At 40.2% G+C, this 25235-nt stretch overlaps 1 protein-coding gene across 10 annotated transcripts in view; it reads left to right on the forward strand.

The window, feature by feature from the left end:
• Positions 1-25235, forward strand: part of ptpn4a (protein tyrosine phosphatase non-receptor type 4a) — a 233746-nt gene that overhangs the window by 40691 nt on the left and 167820 nt on the right. For 8 of the 10 annotated variants that reach the window (XR_013499489.1, XM_078227896.1, XM_078227897.1 and 5 more), the window contains one exon: positions 17272-17426. Coding sequence is in view for 9 of the 10 variants with exons in the window: in XM_078227896.1 (XP_078084022.1) it covers positions 17272-17426 (155 nt within the window). In the remaining variant the exon portion in view is untranslated. Of the gene's footprint in view, positions 1-5326; positions 5383-16868; positions 16888-17271; positions 17427-25235 lie in introns of those variants that run through there. The other 2 variants (XM_078227901.1, XM_078227902.1) reach the window with 2 other exon arrangements.

A 25235-nucleotide genomic window follows, 5' to 3' on the forward strand; every position in this document is an offset into this window, starting at 1 on the left:
CTCATTTTCACCACCAAAATATTATGAAACCAGCTGCACTTGAATACCTAACAGGGAGATCGCCATAAAAGGCATCACTTGGAAAACACTTGCTTCATGTTCTTTGGGTCACCAAAGACAGAAACTTAATTACACATTTCTGCCTAATCATTTTGTCCGTCAAACATCCTTTAGGTTCATCATAGTACTTAATTCCAACACACCAAAACGAGCATCCGGACTTGTCTGAGTGGATAACCAACTCAACTGGCCAATCAAGCTTCATAACTGCACAGTTTCGTTTTAGATATGATATCAGGTTTTATGATGATCTAACCTGATTAACCGGGATGGGAGTAGCACTCTCGAAATAGGATTTCTGATTAAAAGTTACTCCAAACCCTATTCTGCTTAATGTCTAAACTAATATATTTAAAAGCTCCTGAAGCCTGTCTTCTATTCTTAAGTTCCACTTAATTTTATTGATAAAAATTTTCTCAAATTCCACAGTAACACCCCATAAAAAATCAACATGCATCATGAAGATTTGTGAAAGTTTCCCTTTGTAATATCAATGCAGAAAGTACTCAGAGTTGTAGTTGTGTTCCTGAAAAGTGTAACTTTAAGTGAAAAAACTTCACACACATCAGATTTTCCTATTACAACCAATGCAAAAGCTGTAGTTTCAGTTCCGGACCTTTCTCATCAGAAAACAAAAACATTAAAACTTTATTCCCTTTTAATTTGAAATACTTTACATTGCTAAATTTCCGTGTTGGTAAATGAAATATATTTAAATTTATTTTATTTTGAAAGTTAAAATGAAAATGCATATTCTTTTCTTTTTGCTTCCTGCTTGCTGCCAATCTGCTTGCCAACCCTTTGGCTCGTTGTGTCTCCCTGACCCATTCTGTTGCTGCTGAATCTGCTGACCAATCCTCTGGCACTGCACTCATCCTGATACTTCACCCTCCTACTTGGTGACCTCTGACACAACGCATCCAGCTGCCTGACCCCCCCCTCTCTTCCCACCATTCTCTAATTCTCCCGGTCCCTACTGATCCTGCATGCCAAACCTCCTGCCACTGTGTATCCTGCTCCATGACAGCCCCCACTCCTCCCCCCACTCCTCCCCCCCTCGCCAAACCTCCCACCCCTTCTCCTAAACCCTCACTTGAGCAATTGAAAGTTTTTTTCGGTGATCCAACACTGCATCGCTAAATAAATCTGTCAGTGGCCCAGTAGTTAGCACTGCTGCCTCACAGCGCCAGAAAATCGGGTTCGATTCCCAGCTTAGGTCACTGTCTGTGTTGAGTCTGCACGTTCTCCCTGTGTCTGTATAGATTTCCTCCCACAGTCCGAAAGATGTGTTGGTTAGGTGCATTGGCACCTAAATTCTCCCTCAGTGTACCCGAACAGGTGCTGGAGTGTGGCAACTAGGGAATTTTCACAGTCACTTCATTGCAGTGTTAATGTAAGCCTACTTGTGACACTTCTGAATTTTAAACTATTACACTCATCACGGACAAAACACATCACTTCTCATGACTTCTTTCAGATTAATAATAATAATCATCTGCCACTTGAGTTCTCTGTCATTTTTTATTTGATTTATTCCTGTCATATGTATTGGGATACAGTGAAAAGTATTTCTTTCACGCTATACAGACAAAGCATACCATACATAGGGAAGGAAAGGAGAGGGTGCAGAATATAGCGTTACAGGTATAGCTGGGAGGTAGAGAAAGATCAACTTAACATAAGGTAGGTCCAGTACAAGTCTGATGGCAGCAGTGAAGAAGCTGTTCTTGAGTCAGTTGGTATGTGACCTCAGACTTTTGTATCTTTTTCCTGGCAGAAGAAGATGGAAGAGAGTATGTCCGAGGTGCGTGGGGTCCTTGATTATGCTGTCTGTTTTCCTGAAGCAACAGGAAGTGTAGACAGAGTCAATGGACGGGAGGCTGGTTTCACTTTGAGAACCCTGCTCTTCTGCTTTTGGCAGTTCAATACATCTGATACAATGTCTCTTCATTGGACACAGGTGAGGTCCCTGAGGATTGGAGGATAGCGAATGTGGTACCGTTATTTAAGAAGGGTAGCAGGGATAACCCGGGTAATTATAGGCCAGTGAGCTTGACGTCCATGGTAGGGAAGTTGTTGGAGAGGATTCTTAGAGACAGGATGTATGCGCATTTAGAACGGAACAATCTCATTAGTGACAGACAGCATGGTTTTGTAAGAGGGAGGTCATGCCTTACAAATTTGGTGGAGTTTTTTGAGGAAGTGACAAAAACGGTTGACGAAGGAAAGGCCATGGATGTCGTCTATATGGATTTCAGTAAGGCATTTGACAAAGTCACTCATGGCAGGTTGGTTAAGAAGGTTAAGGCTCATGGGATACAAGGAGAGGTGGCTAGATGGGTAGAAAACTGGCTTGGCCGCAGGAGACAGAGGGTAGCAGTCGAAGGGTCTTTTTCTGGCTGGAGGTCTGTGACCAGTGGTGTTCCGCAGGGCTCTGTACTGGGACCTCTGCTATTTGTGATGTATATAAATGATTTGGAAGAAGGTGTAACTGGTGTTATCAGCAAGTTTGCGGATGACATGAAGATGGCTGGACTTGCGGATAGCGATGAACATTGTCGGACAATACAGCACGATACAGATAGGCTGGCAAATTGGGCGGAGAAATGGCAGATGGAATTTAATCCAGATAAATGCGAAGTGATACATTTTGGAAGAACTAATGTAGGGGGAAGTTATACAATAAATGGCAGAGCCATCAAGAGTATAGAAACACAGAGGGATCTAGGTGTGCAAGTCCACAAATCCTTGAAGGTGGTAGCACAGGTGGAGAAGTTGGTGAAGAAGGCATATGGTATGCTTGCCTTTTATAGGACGGGGTATAGAGTATAAAAGCTGGAGTCTGATGTTGCATCTGTATAGAACGCTGGTTAGGCCACATTTGGAGTACTGCGTGGAGTTCTGGTCGCCGCACTACCAGAAGGACGTGGAGGCTTTAGAGAGAGTGCAGAGAAGGTTTACCAGGATGTTGCCTGGTATGGAGGGTCTTGGCTATGAGGAGAGATTGGGTAAACTGGGCTTGTTCTCCCTGGAAAGACGGAGAATGAGGGGAGACCTAACAGAGGTGTGCAAAATTATGAAGGGTGTAGATAGGGTGAACAGTGGGAGGCTTTTTCCCAGGTCGGAGATGACGATCACAAGGGGTCACAGGCTCAAGGTGAGAGGGGCGAGGTATAACTCGGATATCAGAGGGACGTTTTTTACACGGAGAGTGGTGGGGGCCTGGAATGCGCTGCTAAGTAGGGTGGTGGAGGCAGACACGCTGGCATCGTTTTAGACTTACCTGGATAGTCACATGAGCATTCTGGGAATGGAGGGATACAAACGAATGGTCTAGTTGGACCAATGAGCGGCACAGGCTTGAGAGGGCCGAAGGGCCTGTTTCTTGTGCTGTGCTGTTCTTTGTTCTTTATAAGGATATTTTGAGTCGCACTTGAAGTATCTGCTCCCTGGGCATTTCTGGTGTTCATTTGCACACTGTTGCTTCTCCAGTCCTACTGTCTGCTGTGGTATCCTAGTCTTCTATAAGTGCTTTCATCCTCATTCCTTTTGCCTGTAACGTTTCCTATGTATTGTGTTATAATTCAGGTCAGAAACTCCAAAGTTTTTTGTGAAGTTTGCCTGGATCATAAGTTTTGCAATTTGAATTTGGCTAGGGTAAACATGAGATGTTTCACTTCAGGAATGATTCAATTGGCTCACTAGGGAGAGCTTTTATCAAACAAAGTTTATTTAAGAATACAGTCAACATATAGCAATAACTTTTATCAATTACAAACAACGCGACAACCATGATATTGTATAAACCCTTGATGAGACGTGAAAATATACGATGTTCCAATCAAACTCCCCTATAAACATCCACCTGCCACAGGTTTAGCACAGAAAATACAAATGCCATGTGATGCTGGAACTTAGTCCTTTGGATGTTGCAGTCCTCTTGATACACGCACAAACAAGCTCGAAGTCAGAACAGCTTCCCAAAACACCAGGGAGAGAGAGAGAGACTCTAGGTACTAGCTAGCAAATCAACAACAGAATTTTCACTCCAGGAAGGCCAGGAGACCGGCTTCCAGCTAGCCAGCAGAATTTACAATACCAGAGAGAGAACCTGCCTGCCACTTGACAACCAGGGCAGCTTCTGACTCGAAACCAAAACTAAAAATGAATCCTTGGATTCTTCTGGGGAGAAACCACCTGACTTTGACTTGCCAATCAATCTTCCCTCTTCAAAATGCAGGGTCATAAAAAAATCCCAGAAAGTACCTGAGGCCTAGAGTAAAAATAAACAAAACCCTATTTAAACCATTGAAGCAGCAATAAAAGGACTTATAGCAGACAGCTTGGCAACAATTTAAAAAAAAAACCCAAAGCTGCTTAACTGCAAAGAACATGATTCTAAAAAAATACATTTGTTAAAGGTACACTGGTGTCACAATTGTCACTTGCATGTGGCCTATCAACCTCTACCCTTCAAGCATGGCAGTGTAACTCTTTATATCACTGGATGGTTTTACAGTTCCAAAACACCCTATTTAATAGATTTGTTTTAAACGGGGCAGAAAGAATTGTCCTCATTCTAAAACTAACACCTCAAAACATGACTAGTTCAGACTGTCGATATCACAAACTACTAAACAGCATTTAATTAGATATTCTAGGTCTTTTAATCATTGTGGAATTTTTGTTTCCTTGTTTCGTCCCCAGTTCCCCATCTTTACTGTATCCACCCATTATGGATGAGTGGACTGGGATTGCTGATCCATCCAGTGACTGAAGTGTCACAAGTGTGCTGCTGGGTTAAAGAAATCAAAGCTGACATGGCATTTAAATTTTAGAGAAATTAACAAAAGGCCAACCTGATGAAGGGCTCTTTGGTGTTACTAGCTGCTCGCAGGATTGTGATTAGCCTTCTGTCAGTGCCTCCCCATAGCATCTTGGTTGTGGTCAGACGCAAGTCCAAACCCTGTGAAAATTACTCTGGACATCGAGTGTGTTGCACTCCCTTCAAATAAACAAAATCCGCAACCAAGAACATTTAAATTGATGTCCATTTTACACGTTCAATAATGTAGTATTGCATTAAAACAACTAATTCCTTACAGCTCAAAGACTCTCAGCAAGGGGGGGGTCGGGGAGAAATGGGGAAGTTGCAAACTAACCACTCCAGTGCTGTGGATTGATGTTCCATTGTTGTGACTAATGGATACTTCAGCTAGCTTTTTGCGATATTGATAACTTTTTCCTTGTTACACTTATTTTTCAGCTAGAAAGGCTGTTTACTACTTTTCAAGTGTCTCACCTTTGAATCTTGAATCAATTGTAAGTTGTTTTTAAATGCCATATTGCTCTTTGAAAGAGAGGCGATGTGAGCTGATTTTAAGTTAGCTTTCCTGTTTGCTCGATAACATTGTTAGATGATGTTGTGATTGGGAACCTTCTCTGTGTCTCATTATATCCTTTTGCAGCTGCTTCATGATGTCTGGCTTACAAAATAATTGTTTAGCCAACAAAAAAAAAGAGAGATGCTGACATAACCTGTTCACTTTTTTGAAGTTACTGCTTGGTTTGCAAAATACCTTTTATTCACTTAGGATGAGTGCATAATGTGTGATCAGTGACTATAGTTTGTCTCTGAGACAGCTGCTGATTTGTGATGGAAATGAGGGGAAGTTGTGCAGCTGTACATAAAAATGACAAGGCTGTTGGTTGGTGGGGGAAGGGGAAGAGTTAGCTGCTCAAACTTCATTGCCAGGGCTTTCTGTGGCTGCAGAGGGGGTGCAATGTCCCATTATATCCTTGATCAAGTCTTGGGAATATGACTACCCATAATACAAATGCTGCATTCAGGTTGGGTCTGTAAAAGAGCTTTAATACTTCTGATGCTTAAGTTCTCCTCCCACACTTGTTGACTTTTCTTTGATACTTTGTCAGTTTAAAGCCTACTTACTGGCCTTGACCTTGCTTCCTTAGTGGAATTGTCAAGCAGTGTAGTTCCTAACTTAAGATATGTGTTGCTTCAAAGGTTCAGTATACTCTTTGCTTCAAAGGTTCCACATATGTTGTGCCCAAAGTCTTTGAACCTTGTTAAACTTCTACGCTAATTTATATTTTGTTCTGGATTATCCTACTCATTGCATGAAGATGAGATTGTTGGCTTAATATACAACATTTAGGCTGTGGCTCAATGATTTCCAGGGTAGTAATATCTAGTACAGTAGCAGGTACAATACACTGTTGCTCAGCTTAAAGTTAACAATTCCTTGTTCATCAGATAATGTGTAAGATCCCATTTTCCTTTCGTAAAATCTGGTATTTTTGTAGTTAATCTTTTCGTTTGAAACTTGTAAGAAAATGGAAGGTTGAAAGGAGCATTCAAATGTTTATGAGAAGTTGAGTTCAATTAAAGCAAAACAGAAAATGCTGGGAAATCTCAGCAGGTCTGGCAGCATCTGTGGAGCAAGGTAATAAAGTTAAGTTTCAAGTTCGTATGACTCTTCAAGTTTGCTGACCTTTTGCTCCTTACCACATCAACTGACTTGTAACAAGCGTTAGAACATTTTGTAGTATTTCTTGATTAGATACATGGCTGAGAGCTCTTCTGAAGTTCTGTTTCATATTTTAAATCTTGCAAACATTTTTAAACTACTCCACTTTGCCTTGTTCCACTCTCATGCCCTTTAGGGAAAGTCATCTGCCGTCCATACCTGATCTGACCTACATATGACTCCAGACCCACAGCAATGTGGTTGACTCTCAGTTGCCCTCCAAGGGCAACTAGGGATGGGCAGTCAATGCTGGCCAGCCAGCAGTGCCATGTCCCACAAATGAATTTTTTAAAATCATGTACTCGCTTCTTTAGTTGTAGTTATAAGGAACACTTTGTGTTTGAACGTTTCAATGAACTGATAACACACCAGAAATGTACTTGAAAATGTGTAGTTGTTACAGGATATGAACAGATAGTTCACTAATTTTTATTCATACCTCTGTGGTTTTAATAACTATGCTTACGTTCCTCAAAGGCTGCATGATTGATGGTACCATCCGTCAGGAGCTGAGCATTGGTGATCACGTTATTTCATGGGAGTGCATTTTTTATGAAGTAAGTTGGGGAACTGAGCAAAGTGCATGCAAGTGAAGATGAGTTAGTAGTAGCTAGTTGACTGGAGTGGTGTATGTGCAAGAGAGATCAGCACTTGAAAGCTATAGCCCACTGTTGTAGATAGTGCCCACGTTACAAAAGTTGTGTTGTCAGCACAAAACAAAAGTACTTCATTATTTTTCCAATCAGAGGGCTTCACTGATTTGGGATGGAAGAATAGACAGATATTCAGAAAATATTGCTAAAATGGTAGTGGTGCTGCGTTCAGAAATTTTGTGTAGCTGAAATTGCATACTGTTGTGAATAACACTTCCATAACCACAACCAGCACAGTCTACTGTGAAAGAAAGACTTGCATTTGTGTCGTGCACCTCACAACCGCCATATATCTCAGTTCTTTAAAGCCAATTAAGCACTTTTTGAAATCTAATCACTGTTGCAATGTAGGAATTGTGGAAGCTAATCTGAGCTCAGCAAACCCCTGCAAACAACAATGTTATTTAGTTCAGATCTCTTTCTTTTCGAAGTTGATTGATAAATATTGACCAAGACAGTCCTTCCTTTTCTGCGAAATAGTGCCATTGAATCTTTTACATCCACCTGAGCGGGCAGATTCGGGTCTACTGTCTTACCTGAAAGACAGAAATGTGCATGTTTGTCTGAACAGAGACTGTGCAATGAGTGAAGTCATCCTTATGTCATTGTCATGTGTAGTAAAATTTCCATACCTTGTAGGAAAATGACCAAAATTTAGCCTCAATATGTGCCAATGTTCTCTTTCTACAAATGCATTTGTATCCTGCATAAGTGCTGATCAATTAAATTGAGATTAAAAGCCATATGTGAAACGTGGCGCTGTTTCCCAAGTAAGTAGAGGATGCTTGGCTGAGGCCATTTCTACTTTAAGCAAAGTCTGTTTATAAAAGCAAAAAAAGGAAGTGACTGTGAAGTACGAGATTAAACTCTTCTGAGAAAGGCACTGGGAACTGAGAAAGTGCTTCCTTGAATCAGATGATGGGAAATGGATTTTTTGTCTGCAAGAAGAGTCGTGGAGATTCACTCCTTCAGTAGTTACAGTAATACTTTTCGCTTGTGTTCATCTATTTAGGATCGTTTGATTCATGACTTGGTGTTTACATTTAAGACTTGTTGCTGTTATCCATTCTTTGTATTTTTAAAGTGTGTGAGGTGGTACAGTGAGGTTTCCTTTAGTTGAATACTGGTGGGTACTTGAGCTTGATTTCAGGTGTCTATCTATACATGTTTCAGAATTGATGGGCTGATGTGTGTGGAATGTGTAGCAGACAGCATTGCAAACAAATTGAACACAGAGGTTTGGATTGTGTATGCCATGATTTCTAGAAGCAGTAACTTTGTGCATCTGAACAACCAGCAATGTGAAACTTACTCCATTTCATCAATCAAGTTTGTGCTAATATTAATCAAGGCTTGTGTTAAATGCCAATTCAGTTTCAGACTGAACATAAATTTATTTTGGTCATAATAAACATGATATTGAATATTTGCTGCAATGGGGTGTATTTGTGAAAGTAGTTCCTTCATTGTGGAGTGATACAGGGCATGTTTTTGCCCTTTATTTGCATGATTGATCTTCTATTCACAGCTGCCTCTGGCCCTCTTTCCGCACCCCTTTTCTAGTGAAATTAAGCTGCTGCTTTTCTTGAGCCTTTTGGTGGTTAGAATATTTGTAGACACTTGTGTGCAGGTTGTCTGCCTGCCTCCTGGTTTGGGAATGGTAAGTGGAGTTATTTGCAGATAATCCACTATCATCTAAGTGAAATATTTGCCATTGCACAAGTCAAAAATTTTGTATGCTAAAAATAGCAGTTCAATCATTAGCCTTGTGGATTTCCATTATGTTGTAAAGTCTTTAGTTAAAGCTGTGAGTTGCTACAGCTCCTCCTTGATGTTTGCTCTACTTTTGCAGTTGGTATTGATGTTTTCAGATTTATTTTGCATAATTAAATAACAAGAGCTAAGTTAATTCTTTTCAATTTAATGTACTGCAGCCTATTAAAGGCTTCGTGGAAGCAGCCTGTCTTTACTTTGATTTACTACGGCACTACTGATCAGCAATCAGTATATTTTAGCTATGCTAAAGACTGATAGACTAAGACCACTCCTAAAGTTATAATTTGGATGTGCTGTTTTCTTTTGATCTTAGATAGTAGACAAATAAAATGAAGATCCTACTGATAAAGATTGTCTCTTCAATACTTAGAAATTGTCTTCACTTTGAATCTGTTCATATCTATATTGCAATGAAACTTGTTATTACATTATTGCAGACAGGAAAGACGTTTGGTAGAACAGAATATTTGTTTCATTTGTAAGATGCAAAGTGAAGCTCCTATAGTATAACGTCTCAATATTCACCAAAGTAGCCTTAAGCCATCTCTGGTATCCTCTCTTCTGTATTCAACTTATATTTAATAGAGCGAGATGACCAAATGAGCTCTCCAGCATTTATTTTCATGGTAAGATGGGAGTTATGAGCCTTCCCATTGATGATCATTGTGGAATTTAGTTGGTTTTGGGTAGAAGAATGGATTCCAGAGTGCTCTTGTGAAGTAAAGTTGTTTGTGCAATCTAGAAACATATGAGCTAAGTTCTGAGAGATTTGGTTGAACAATACATATTTTAATTATATAAATTGTGATTCTGTTTACTAATGCAGTTCTGTTTTTATATTGTTGAGCTTTTGGCAGGCTTGATGGTAGATCAGTCCAAGCTTCACCTTTTGTTTTGGCCATCTGGGAAAATAGTTGACGTAATTGCAGTTGAATGAATCAGATTTAATAGAGACCAGCCAGAGACCACTGTGACTTGAACATAACATTGGAAAATACTTCCGAGGAGGATCATGAGGCTACTTCATTAAAACATTACATTTTAAAACAAAATGGAAGTTTGTTTGGCAGTCATATACTTTGTTGACATTAGAGGCATAACTTTCATAATCATTCATATGTTTGCAATAATATGCATTAAAGGCAAATGGTACATTAAATGGTCAAATACCTCATGACCATCTCATTTACATTAATTTGTTGATTACAATTATTTATTGTTACCAAGTCTTCACGTCAAGAGTTCGACATTGGCTTTTGTTGAATTTTGTTAGGTGTAGCCGAGTCAACGCGATTCACTTAAGTATTCTTGGGGTATTACCAAAGACCCCTGACAGTGTGCCTTTACAATGATGAGTGACAAGGGAGAGATGTAAGGCAGTAGGCATAAGATGAATCATAGTTTTTGCATTTGTCTGAAAATGCCATTTTTAAACACTTGTACAAATTTTATTTATAAGAAATATGGCTTATAAATATTCAGCGGCTGGTTTCTTAGTGATGTTCAATCAAGCATGCTTGACCTTTTGTTACAAATCTGAGATGAATTTGTTCTACCAGTATGACTAATGTTGAAATTGCCTCAGATCTGTTCTAGAATCAGATTGTAGAATTGTTACAGCTTTGAAAAAACATTTATCAAAATACTTGTCCAGGAGTGCATCTGATTTACATATTTTTTAAAAAATGTTTTTTTTGTGCTTTTCAATTTTGACCACTCTTCCAAATCTGTGGTCACAGCCCAAAGCAGGAGGTGGTTTAGGGTAATGGTGCATTTGGCTGTGAGGTTTCCTTTTCATGCACTAATGAGCAGGCATCTGGCTGCTGGTTTGTTTCAGCACATTGACCCATCCTGTAGGAAGCTAACATACAGTTACTGAGTGTGACTGGGAACTCCTGCCAATTGATTTTTTTTCCTCAAGCATGAGGCTTTGTAAATTTGGAGCTGCTGTGGAGCTTCTGCAGGATACTAATTAAATAGCTCATTGAAACACACTTCTTTTGAGACACACAACAGGACATTGTACTTTGGACACTGAAGCTATACAATAGACTCAGTTCAGCAGTGTCAGAAGTCAGGGCTAAAACTTTGAAATCCATTTTGAAGTCCGAGTCCATTTTTTTAAAAGCATTTCATGTCTTTGGCAGTATTTCTGTGTTTCCACATAGTTTTCTTTTAAGGAAGCCAGCAATTTCTTTGTTTCATAATACAGCAAATTTTCCCACAACAATCCAGCTGAGGAATTTGTATTCAAGATAATATCAAAACCATGGCCTCATAGCAACAACTGTAAAGCAGGCATGTTGCATCACGCTTATTCACCTTTGAGAAATGTGGCCTTGGGCACAAATGTTTTTGTCTTCTGTGGAAATGATCAGTGCTTAAATTTGGTGAAATTGGTGCCAAATGAACTGAAGAGACCTTTGTATACTTAAGCTCTTGCGGTTGCCTAAGGCAAAGCAAAATGAAGTTCAGAAGAGTTAATATGCTACCTATTCAGGCAAAGGGATTTGTTGTGTACAGTTCTGTGGCTTCTAGTATCTAAAGCCAAAGGCATCCAGCTATTTATCCTGTACTGTATGAAATAGGATGGGAAGGAGAAGGTTATGGCATGTAAATTATCTTTGATCTAATTTACAACTTAAAACAGTGCAGAAAGGTGAATTTAGCTTAGATAATTTAGTAAGTTACAGAGAACATTTGTAAGTTCAAATCAATTTCACCCAGAAACTAAAGATATTTAGCAAACAGTCCACTTATATAGTTACCGATTCCTGCTTGGATTGTTGATTTGATAGATGTTTCAGTCAACCTTCCTGCATTCAATCTTGAACCCTGACTGTTAATGCATTACACTAGGTATCTTTTTGGGGGGCAGGGAAGAGATTGCGAGTTACCCAGGCTTCGTACACTTTTTCAGTGATTCAGTGATTTGTGTTACTGTATGAGGAGGGAAGAATAGGATATTTGAAAAAAAAACATAAAGGATAGCATGATCACTTCTTGACACCAGCTGTTGATTTTGTTGCTCCTTATGAAGAAAATTAGCCTGATGTGACATGTACATTAAATCATTCAGTTTCTATACTTGATAAACTATAATGCCACATGTCCGATGTATCCTGATTTCCTTAAACTCCGGCCATGAAGTATGCATGACCCTGTGATACATTGTATACAAATTTAAGGCCACTTGTTCTGGAATTTCTCACCAGAGCAAATTCCCTTTCTACTGATTGAAATTCTCTCTCTCTCTCTCTCTCTCTCTCGATTGATACATATATGATCCTGTGGGTGAATGTGGAGAAGATTCCTCTTGTGGGAGAATCTAAAACTAGGGGTCACTGTTTAAAAATAAAAGGTTGCTCGTTTAAAACAGGCATGAGGCAAAATATTTTCTGAGGGTTGTGAATCTTTGGAACTCTCTTCTTGAAAGGGTTGCAAAAGCAAAGTCTTTAAATATTTTTAAGGCAGATGTGGATTGGTCTTTTGTAAGCGAGGGGAGGTGATTGGTTATTGGGCGTAGGCAGAATGTATATTTGAGGTTGCCATCAGATCAGCCATGATTTTATTAGATGCAGGCTCGAGGGACTGAATGACCTACTCTCCTCCTTGTTTGTGTATTCTCTCTATCTACCCTATCAGGTTCTTTAATCATCATCAATTCGATCACCCTTCAATCTTCTGCACTCACTGATACAAGTCTGGTCTATACAACCTGCTCTCATAATGTAGCCCTTTAAATCTCAGTATAGTTTTGATGAATTTGCTCTGCACTCCCATCAATGGCAGTATATCCTTCCTTAGGTGTGCTGCCCAGAACTGATCAGTACTCCAGATGTGGTTGAACCAAAGTTTTATAAAACTGGAGCATAACTTCACCCTTTTGTATGTCAACAAAATAAAACCTCGTGTTCTATTAGCCTTAAATTATTATTTGTATGTGTCCACTAGTTTTTCATGGTTTATGAACATGGACTTTTAAATCGCTCTGCTTTTATGGTTCCTACCTGCTCGTCGTTTAGAAAAAACTGTGATCTATCTTCCTTCTATCCAAGTGGATGACCATGTTCGGGATACCATCATTTTGTCAACTCAATCTGTTAAGGTCCCTTTACAATTTCCTGTTCCCATCTATTCTACTTAGCCACATAATTTATTGCTATCAGCAAACATGCATATCCCTGGGGACACTGCTAGTCACAATTTGCCAGTTAAAGTACATAGCTAAAATGTTCTACCTCTGAACTGACTTTTATTATTGTCACATGTATTTAACATAGTGAAAAGTCTTGTTTCTTGCACGCTATACAGACAAAGCATACCGTTCATAGAGAAGGAAAGGAGAGAGTGCAGAATGTAGTGTTACAGTCATAGCTAGGGTGTAGAGGTAGGTCCATTCAAAAGTCTGACAGCAGCCGAGAAGAAGCTATTCTTGAGTCGGTTAGTACGTGATCTCAGACTTTCGTATCTTTTTCCCGACTGAAGAAGATGGAAGAGAGAATGTCCGGGGTGCGTGGGGTCCTTAATGATGCTGGCTGCTTTGCCGAGGCAGTGGGAAGTGTAGACAGTGTCAATGGATGGGAGGGTGGTTTGCGTGATGGATTGGGCTATGTTCATGACCTTTTGTAGTTCCTTGCGGTCTTGGGCAGAGCAGGAGTCATACCAAGTTGTGATACAACCAGAAAGAATGCTTTTTATGGTGCATCTGTGGAAGTTGGTGAGAGTCGTAGCTCACATGCCAAATTTCCTTAGTCTTCTGAGAAAGTAGAGGCATTGGTGGGCTTTCTTAACTATAGTGTCAGCATGGGGGGACCAGGACAGGTTGTTGTTGATCTGGACACCTAAAAACTTGATACCACCAAGTTTCAGTCAATATACGTTTTCATTTTTATTAACAATTTCTTGTGTGGAACTTTATCATGTGTCTCCTGGAAATTCGTAAAAATAATATCCATAAAGCTTTCCTTGAAGAGCATGCTGTAACCTCCTCAACTAGGTTAGAGAGACAAGATTTATGCTTTATTATCCATGTTGGCTCTCTGGTCAGCTCACATTTGTTCAAGTACTAACTGTCCCCAAACAACAGATTCTAATAATTTGACATTACACTAATAGGCCTATAATTTACTGGTTTATATCTCCCAACCTCCTTAATGGAGTGACACTTGCAGATTTCCCATTAAAAGGACCAATTTCTGAATCCTGAGACTAAAGCTCATTCGATTTTAATACCTCTCTTAATATCTTGGTATGGAAACCAATAGATTTTGAGATTTATCTACCTTCAGGTTTATTATTTTTGTCCATTATCGCTTTTATTTGTATATTCTAAATCTTTAAGTTCCTCCCTAAACATTTAGTTTAATGGTTATTTTGAGTACCCATTAGTAGAGGTTGGTGGATGTGGAATCGAGCTGCATACTCTGATTGCATCCCATTTGTTACATGTGAGAAAAATACTGAATTTGTCCATGTGTAATTTGGCCCTGCCTAAGAACTTGCAGTTAATCTAACATTTTTACAAAAATTACACATCATGTCTTGAGTGTGATCACTTTTGTTGTCTGTACTGATGCATAAAGAATGACAACTCAGGTAGGATCCCGGAGGGCAGATAATATTGGCAAGTTCTTTCCATTCCCACTCCTTTTCATATGCTATTTCTCTTGTTCCAAATCTAGGAATGTCCCATCCTGGATCCCAACTCTTGATTCATGGTCACAATCCTAGAGGTTTTTAGAATTTGGCATTCCCTCACCACCATGACCATTTGTACCTTTCTATTCATTTCAGTCATGGACTTTGCCTAATTGATTGATTTGGTCTATACAGAAATAAGCATCACTAATTAATGTATATTTAATTTTCAAGAAAATGCCCTCCTCCTCCAGAAGAGGTTATTACAGCATGAGCTGACTATCTGAAGTTCACATTTGTGACATTAAGAGCCATTTAAAATAATTATGAACCATATTTGGTGTTGACACAAGCTCTCATGATTGGGAGACGACATGTCGTGGGAATGTCACTGGATGGGTAATCCAGAGGATCAGGCTAATACTCTGGGGACAAAGGTTCAAATGCCACCATGGCAGCTGGTAGAATTTAAATTCAGTTAATAAATCTGGAATTGAAAGCCAGTCTTGACAACAATCATCGATTTTTGTAAAAACCCACCTGATTCACTAATCCCTTTTAGGGAAGGAGATCTGCCAATTCTTGCCTGGGAAGACCTACATATGACTTCAGACACACAGCAATATGGTTGACCCTTAACCGCCCTCTGAAACGGCCTGACAAGCCACTTTGTTCAATGTTAATTAGAAATGGGCAACAAAGGCTAGCCTTGCCAGTGATGACCACATCCCATGGAAATAAAAATAGCCTATTGTAATTGGACATGTCTTAATAGGTTGTTCTACTGTTTTTTTTTACTAAAGTTGCCAACCTAGGGACATCTTATGTGCAATAGAGCATCAGTTTTTGATTCATTTTGAGGAATGTTAATTTAGTAAAGTGGGTAGGTAGATTTACTATTTGGCCTCATTTTAATTGGTTTGAGATATTTGAGTGTGCTCCGTGTTTGGCATTCTTTTAAATGAATGCAGTGCGTTTCAAGTACATTGCTAATTCCCAGAATTCTGTAATTCATTAACTTGTACAAGAATTCCAACTTCGGTCTAGATGACTGCTGCCATAGAAAATTATTCTTTAAAAATGTAGCTCTTTCCTTGAAGGATGAATTGTTTGTTTTATCTTGGAATCAACAGTATAGTGTACTTTATGGTGTTTATAAATGTTAAATTAAAACTCAGTTAATGTATTATCCACATTTATTCAAGTTTATCACCCTCAGAATAACAAAATTCAAATATGAAGGTTCAAATTGGGTTATATGGACGTAATAACTTGCAGGATTGGAAAACTCTTCAGCCCATCTGACCAATCCCCAAAACTAGTACTGCTTGACCACCCCTCAAATGTCTCTTCTGTCTATACCATCACCCTCCATGGCAGTAAGGAAGGGAAAATTTAAGAAGCTTGGCTCAGGTTAATTTGAAGGGTGAGGTTTATGAGGAAGTTTTTAAAGATTGAGAGCAACAGAGGCAAAAACTAAAACCAAAGCAGCAGGGCCATTACATGTCGATATAGTTTGGAAGTCTGATTTTAATTCCTGTCCTCACTGCAATACATTATTACTTGAGAACACGTTCACATACAGTAAGGAAACACTTAAAATTAGTTACAGCGATGTGACTTAGCAAAATTAGAAAGCATACATACTGCTGCTAATTGGTTCAGAGGTCTGTACGTTTTTGACAACTTTATTTCACCAGAACACATTGAATATTAATGTTCCTGCACGTTAATGTTAAAATTATTTTCTGAAATGGGTTTTTCATACATCTACTTTTATTTCGAATTGAAGTATTGCCTTTATTGTTGCTTATAGGAAAGTGTTTCCTCATCTATGAAGTTTGGGTGGTTACTTGGATTTCAGTTCTTTTATACTGTCTGGACATTGTATAATTGAAGTAACCATTTCTTTAGCGGTTGTCTTCATTTCTAAACAGGAAATCTTTTTACAACCCTTTCTCAATTGATTAGCCCTATTTTTATATATATATATGTGTGTGTGTGTGTGTAATATATATATAGTTGCAAACAGAAAAAAAGTGTAAAATATTCCAGGTGACATTTAATACATAATGTATTGATCTATATTTTTCCCTCCAATGAGCTGCTGCCTTGCTAATTGCCTTTTGTTACTTTTTCATGTCAGTCAGTCTGACTGAGAGAACCTCCTATTAGCTCAGATCAGGAATCTGTCTGGCTTTATGCTACAGGTTTGTGCATTTACTTACTAAACTCAGCATAATCTAAGTTCTGTTGACAAAAGAGCAGCGAGAGAGAGAGATAGTAGTCTAAAATTACCACCTTGTTGGTTTAACTTCAGTTGCGTGAAAAGTACTGGCAGCCATTAGAGGAATTGATGCGGGGGCATTTTGCCTAAGTGAAATGTGATCTTGTTTTCCCACGAGCATCTGTTTGTTGTCATTTAGTAGCTCCAATAGCTGATGTGTTATGGTTGACAGTGATATTTGTTCATTTGGACTTATTTCATACGATGAAGTGTTTCTGGTGAATTAATTTCGAACTAACACTAATTCTAAAAAGATTTTTTGACAGAATCCAGAGTTACTCTGTATTCACTACTATTCTTTTTGTAGACCCCGTGTGGACAGTAATGACATCGCGTTTCCGGTTGCCAGCTGGCAGGACTTACAATGTACGAGCATCAGAACTGGCTAGGGACAGACAACACACAGAAGTGGTGTGCAACGTACTTCTCCTGGATAATACTGTTCAAGCTTTCAAGGTTAATGTAAGTAAATCTTCTTTGAACAAGAGGCAAACTTTTATACTCGACTTCCATCCAATAATTTTGGCAGACTGAAAGAGTGCATAATATATGGCTGATACTGAAGAATGGTGCTAAGGAAGAAAAAATACTTGCTCCATTACTTTGTTCATTATTATTTCAGGTAAGTTCTTTTTCATGTCGTACTGAGGGAATGAAATATACTTTTTAAAAGTAGAGGAAAATCAGTTGATAGCGAACAGCACTGTTGGTGTGCAGAGGAAATGCAGTGGATGAGAGGAAGCTCCACAGCTGGCTAGAGGAGGATAATGTTGCAATGAGAACCAGCAGAAATCATTCAGTTTCAGTGCTGAAGCCAGTGCAAAATCTGATTTTTTAAAAAAATAATGCATTGTGTCCTTTGACATTATCAGATGTATGTGTATAACTCCTGCAGCTGATCATTAAATTTAATTATACTCCCCTTGAGTCAATTTGTAGAATGCAACAATATGCAAGAGGTTGAAGTGATTGCACGATGGACAGTTTTGAATAAAGGATGGGTGTTTTTTACTGGATATTTCTTTCTCTTCGCCCCCTGCCCCTCCAAACTCCCATTCCCCTCATATCATGATAGCAGATGTCAGAATTGACAGTCTCTCACGCTCTCTCTATCTCGCGCGCCCGCCCTCGCTCTGGCTCGCGTGCCCGCCCTGGCTCGCGCGCCCGCCCTGGCTCTGGCTCGCGCGCCCGCCCTGGCTCTGGCTCGCGCGCCCGCCCTGGCTCTGGCTCGCGCGCCCGCCCTGGCTCTGGCTCGCGCGCCCGCCCTGGCTCTGGCTCGCGCGCCCGCCCTGGCTCTGGCTCGCGCGCCCGCTCTGGCTCGCGCGCCCGCTCTGGCTCGCGCGCCCGCCCTTTAATAAACCATGCAATTTTCTTTTAGCACCCTTAACTTTAATCTGCATCCTAGAATTCTCCAATTGTGGATCAAAAGTTTTACGATCTGTGATAATTTGGAAGACCCTTTAGCTTGTCAGACACTGAACCACACAGACCTGAAAAGGTCCTCCGTTTCTGTGGCATATCATTTATTGCCAACATGGCTGAATTCAGGGGTGCTGTAGTTAATCTGGTTCATTAATGTCCTTTAGGGAAGGAAATCTGCTGTCTTTACCTGGCCTGGCCTACATTTGACTCCAGAGCCACAGCAATGTGACTCCCAACTGCCCTCGGCTATCCCCAAGGGATGGTCAATACATGCTGGCCAGCCAGTGACGTCCATGTCCCAAGAGTGAATTTTTTAAAAAGTCTAAAAGTACTGAGGTTAGGAAGGTGAATAATTGGAAGGGGTTTCTGTTCCAAGTCGTCATAATGTTCCCCCCACCCCTCCTTCCTGCAAGTTAATGTTCATTATTTAGGATCAAACATAAACAGTGACCACCTGAGTGAGGCATTAGCAGATGACTAACTTAGTGGAGTTGTCTCTCAGCAAAGAACTGAAGGAGTGAAAAAAGTTATGCTAAAACACCAGGAAACAAAGCATTTATTGCCCATCCCTCGCTGCCCTTGGAGGGCAGTTGAGAGTCAATCACATTGCTGTGGCTCTGGAGTTACATGTAGGCCAGACCAGGTAAGGACAGCAGATTTCCTTCCCTAAAGGGAACCAGATGGGTTTTTCCAGCAATGGGTCATCAGTAGATTGTTGGCATATGTTTGGCATAAGTTTTTGCACAGCAGTGTTGCTATGCGTCATATTTCTTGTGTGACCTTGAGCCAAAAGCCTGGTTCTAGACACCCTGAGATTACATTTTCTGTAATACAATGAAATATGATCACAAAAATAAAAAGCCTTAGTTGCATAAATTTTGATGATCATCTTTTTGAAAATAAAACCAAACTGCGATTTGTTCACATGAGTCTATCATGGGGCTGCATGGTGGCACAGTGGTAAGCACTGCTGCCTCACAGCGCCAGGGACCTGGGTTCGATTCCTGGCTTGGGTCACTGTCTGTGTCGAGTTTGTACATTCTGCCCGTATCTGCATGGGTTTCCTCCGGGTACTCCAGTTTCCTCCCACAGTCCAAAGATGTGTGGGTTGGGTGGAACGGCCATGCTAAATTGCCCTCCGTGTCAGAGGGACTAGCTAGGATAAATGCATGGAGGTTATGGGGATAGGGCCTGGGTGGGATTGTGGATGGTGCAGACTCAATAGACCGAATGCCTCTTTCTGCACTGTAGGATTCTATGATATTCAGGGTGCCTGTTCGGGTACACTGAGGGAGAATTTAGCATGGCCAATGCATGTAATCAGCACGTCTTTTGGACTGTGGGAGGAAACTGGAGCAGCCGGAGGAAACCGATGGAGAACGTGCAAACTCCACACAGATAGTGACCCAAGCCAAGAATCGAACCTGGATCCCTGGCACTGTGAGGCAACAGTGCCAACCGCTGTCCCACCTTGCCGCCCAATATCTAGTATTGATGGCATCCATATGGTCCTGGCTCAAAAAGGTTAGCCAAACTGTTGTTCGGCTGGCTCAAAAAGGTTAGCCAAACTGTTGTTCCTCTGTTTAAGAAAGGGAATAGAAATGACCCTGGTAATTATAGATCGGTTAGTCTTACTTCGGTGGTTGGTAAATAGATGGAAAACGTCCTTAGGGATGGGATTTACGACCATTTAGAAAGATGCGGATTAATCCGGGATAGTCAGCACGGATTTGTGAAGGGCAAGTCGTGCCTCACAAATTTGATAGAATTTTTTGAGGAGGTAACTAAGTGTATTGATGAAGGTAGGGCAGTTGATGTCATATACATGGATTTTAGGAAGGCGTTTGATAAGGTCCCCCATGGTCGGCTTATGATGAAAGTAAGGAGGTGTGGGATAGAGGGAAAGTTGGCCGATTGGATAGGTAACTGGCTGTCTGATCGAAGACAGAGGGTGGTGGTGGATGGAAAATTTTCGGATTGGAGGCAGGTTGCTAGCGGAGTGCCACAGGGATCAGTGCTTGGTCCTCTGCTCTTTGTGATTTTTATGAATGACTTAGAGGAGGGGGCTGAAGGGTTGATCAGTAAATTTGCTGATGACACCAAGATTGGTGGAGTAGTGGATGAGGTGGAGGGCTGTTGTAGGCTGCAAAGAGACATAGATAGGATGCAAAGCTGGGCTGAAAAATGGCAAATGGAGCTTAACCCTGATAAATGTGAGGTGATTCATTTTGGTAGGACTAATTTAAATGTGGATTAAAGGGTCAAAGGTAGGGTTCTGAAGACTGTGGAGGAACAGAGAGATCTTGGGGTCCATATCCACAGATCTCTAAAGGTTGCCACTCAAGTGGATAGAGCTATGAAGAAGGCCTATAATGTGTTAGCTTTTATTAACAGGGGGTTGGAGTTTAAGAGCCGTGGGGTTATGCTGCAACTGTACAGGACCTTGGTGAGACCACATTTGGAATATTGTGTGCAGTTCTGGTCACCTCACTATAAGAAGGATGTGGAAGCGCTGGAAAGAGTGCAGAGGAAATTTACCAGGATGCTGCCTGGTTTGGAGGGTAGGTCTTATGAGGAAAGGTTGAGGGAGCTAGGGCTGTTCTCTCTGGAGCGGAGGAGGCTGAGGGGAGACTTAATAGAGGTTTATAAAATGATGAAGGGGATAGATAGAGTGAACGTTCAAAGACTATTTCCTCGGGTGGATGGAGCTATTACAAGAGGGCATAACTATAGGGTTTGTGGTGGGAGATATAGGAAGGATATCAGAGGTAGATTCTTTACGCAGAGAGTGGTTGGGGTGTGGAATGGACTGCCTGCAGTGATAGTGGAGTCAGACACTTTAGGAACATTTAAGCGGTTATTGGATAGGCACATGGAGTACACCAGGATGATAGGGAGTGGGATAGCTCGATCTTGGTTTCAGATAAAGCTCGGCACAACATCGTGGGCCGAAGGGCCTGTTCTGTGCTGTACTGTTCTATGTTCTATGTTCAAACTGCATGAACATAGAAAATAGGAGTAGGAGTAAGTCACAACAACCACCGAGTCTCCTCTGCTGTTGAAACAGATCATGGCTGATCTTGTACCTCTGACAATATTTTTACCACTATTCCCACATCCTTTGATGTCATTAGTATCCGGAAATTGATTTCTGTCTTGAAATTGCTCAAACAGCTCCCCGGGGTAGAGAATTTCAAAGATTCACCATCCTCTGAATGAAGAAATTGCTCCTCATCTCAGTCTTAAATGGCCTGCCCGTTCTTCTCAGACTCTGTCCCCTGGTTCTAAACTCATCAGCCATCTATCCCCATCTCCCATCTTTTGAAAGTTTGAGACCACCTCTCACTCTTGATATTCTAGCGAAATAGACCCAGTTTCCTCAATCTCTCCTCAAGACAATCCTGCCATCCCAGGAATAGTGCGATGAATCTCTGTTGCACTCCCCCTAAGACAAATACATCCTTCCTGAGATAACCTATCTACCAGCGTGTTGAACTTCACACATTGGTTGACCACATGACTTCAGTGATGACACCAAATTGTGATGAATTCTGTAATATGGATCCTCAGCAGCTGGAATGGGATATTGTGGTTTATCAAATACATTCCTTACATTATAAGTTTTCTTTCCACCCCCCTATAAATTTGTGCTGGAATTGAGCATGTGTTTCAAAGTTAAAGGACTGTGTCCAAACTGCTGAGTGTGATTATAAAATGTATTTTGCATTCAAACTAGATTCAAATGTTTTGTTGCTGTATGCTGCATCACATGTCTTTGTGGAAATGTTAGATCTTGTTTGGCTGTAATCTCTGCATATGAAAACACGACAAAGCTGTTTGATGTCATAGCTGGTGATCCACTGCACGTTTGCACTGGGATAGTGGAGAAGAAGCAAGGGTAGTTGTATGCATTTTTCAAAATAATGGCCCAGATTTTGATGGCAGCAATATTGCCAGCAATTTCTAGAGTTGCAGGTTATATGTGGAAATCCAGAAGTTATTATTAGTGATTCTACCCTTTTCCAGAAGTTGCATTGTTGAGATTTCCCCAGAATGCAATCAATAGAAATCAATGAACTGAAGAAAACTTCCACTTTTATAGTGTGATCCTCACTGAAAAAAACACTTAAACCTGTGAACTAAGTTCATAATTACTGCTAAACACATTTCCTGACCATGAAAGATTAACTCTGTATTTGTTGAATATCAAATTTTTCATTATAACTTCTCCAGTTTTAATTTTTTTGTTTTCGCTTCACTTTAATCCCCATGTGTATTATGAATTATTTATTTTGTTTTCTGTAAAACTTGACCAACAGAGCCCCTTCACATTTTTTTAACTTCCTGATTTACTGTCTGTGAGAATTCAGTCTCTTAAGCGTTTAGCTTGCTCGATACCATCCTGCTTCTGAATGCCTGAATATCCCCTTGACTTGACACTCAATTCAAATCCGTGCTAGTGGAAATTGTTAGCTCTTCGTGGGCAACTTTCTTTGAGGTCAGCAGCGGGTGCAATTGCTCTGCCGCTAAGTCACAAAATCCAGTCCTTTACCACTTGTACTTGTTCATTTTTTCCAATAGACGTGCGTTGAATTTGAACAGACAGCTTCAGTTTTTACTGAATAGGAATGGTTGGCTTTGTAAGACATATTTTTGGTAAGCTCTTGTTGGTAATCAACTTGAGTTTTAAAAGATTGCTTAATACTTGTTTAACAGCTGAACTTATGACTTTTTCCCATTTCCTCAAAAAGTGTGCTGTTTTATTATAATAGGACGTACAGCTTCATATCTGTCTTGGTAAGTTTCCCCAGTTTGAAGAGGAAATAGTGTTTATCTTGGAAGTGAGTTTTAGCTGTTTTGGATTAGTTTCTGCTTTTTCATTATACACTTGTTTCGTTTCACATCCCTCCTATCTGCAAAGACCTAAGTTTCCTATTAGCACTTTTTCTGTATTATCAGTGCTGTCACTTTTTTCTGTAGCCACTTGGCTACATTGTTTTAATTGTTTGGCATATGGAGTATAGTTTTTTCCCCCTTCCCTATTTATTTTCCTCATGGCACCTCATGTGCACTTAGATTTTGTGTCTGCTTGTGCAGTTGCTGAAAGTTCAGCTGAAAAAATAACCCATAGTAAAACAAGGGTTCAGTCACTCATGCTAACCTGGACAATTGGCAAAAACTGACCAGGAGTATTTATCTTTTTTAAAGGTTATGGCATCATTAAAGTTTTAAGATGGAAGTAAGTTGCTCCAGGATGGGAGACAGTCAATAAAAGTATAAAAGAAAGCTCTTTGCTACAGCAAATTAAGTTTTCCTGTTGGGCAAAGTGAGCACTCAATGTGTGGAATATACTCACACATTGGATTTAGGTCTCCAAATAGCCATCTTCTACACCATCTATTTTCCAGATTGTTGGAATCTTTGGTATAGAAACCAAAGCTGTGCTATGGGATAGTGGGGTTGTGCATGTCTTCTAAAATCATACTTGGCAGCCTGAAGACCAGTTAGTGATTTCTAGCAGTTTTCCAAAAATTTTAATTCTTTATTTTTCCTTTCTCACCTTTTCATCCTGACGGAATAAGAATGGCATGTTCATGGTGGGTGTATATGATCACTTGTTTATACACTTCACTATATTCTCCAATATATTTTGCATCAGCGTCTGCCATGTCTTCCTGCCTACATGTTTGACATTGATTAGTCCGTTTAGTAAAAATATAACGAGCAATTTTTGTATTAAGCACACATCAAACGGTTGTTGTACCTAATAGAATGCTATGTCCATCATGTCAGTTTAGTAGCTACCTAATTTTTTCGTTTTACGCAAGTACCAATGTCTTGCACATGTAAGGAGAGATTTGTGATGGAGCATTCTTTGGCAATCTTGAGGCAACATGGAAAGATCAAATTTCATGTTTATTTTTGTTAATCAATGCTGACAGAGGTACTGCCCACTAAATGCTAACTTTTTTTTAGATGTTTAACCTACTGGGTTATTGAAGCTTTCTAGTGAAGCAGATGCTTCGAGCGGAATTTTCTGACTCCTCCTGCCAGCGGGATCTTGCAGTCCTGCCAAAGTCAACCCCTTGCAGCGGGGTGGTCAAGCCATTCCAAAGCCCATAGACTTGGTGTGACCAGAAGATCATACCGGTGTCCAATGGCTTGCTGCATCCGGCACGGGAAAACCTGCCACGGGCGAGGGTTGGAAAATCCTGACCTTAGTCTTGCATCCTGATTTGTGTGTCTTTGTTTGAAAATTGCCTAGCTAATGCATTTTGATTATTTTTAAATCATTGGCATCATTACAACTGTCTAATCATTTCTTTGAAGCTCTTTGTAAGCTAAATGGAAAATATTTAGTATCTGCCACGTGGGTTGACCTGATAACTTGTTTCCTCATCCTGTGGTGGTACTTGGGATTTCCACTTCTGAAAATTTGATGCCTGCACAATGTTGTTTGTGTTTGCGCCATCAAAAAATATTTTATTTTGCAATATGCCATATTTGTGAAATGAGTGTATTTTTGCTGCTGTAATTTAAACTAGCCATCCAGTTAAATGTGTAGTACATGCCGTTGTCAGCTATGACATAAACGTTCTATTTTGAAAAGTAGTGTTGCTTCTCAATTTCTGATCAACTTGGCATCATCTGTGACCTTGTCTGTTCCTAATCTGTCTGTTTACTCATTACTTATGTTGGGTTGCTCTTTGGCACACCTCTGAATTCCTTCAGAGATGATCCCCGACTTGCAGAAATCAATAACTAGAATTTCTACATTCTGTGTAACCTTGTGCTTTCTTAAGATGTGCAAACTTACTCCAGTTTTTCCGAAGCCATCTCCTTGGCCCT

Source organism: Mustelus asterias, chromosome 14 (assembly GCF_964213995.1).
Source record: "Mustelus asterias chromosome 14, sMusAst1.hap1.1, whole genome shotgun sequence".
NCBI classification, from domain to species: domain Eukaryota; kingdom Metazoa; phylum Chordata; class Chondrichthyes; order Carcharhiniformes; family Triakidae; genus Mustelus; species Mustelus asterias.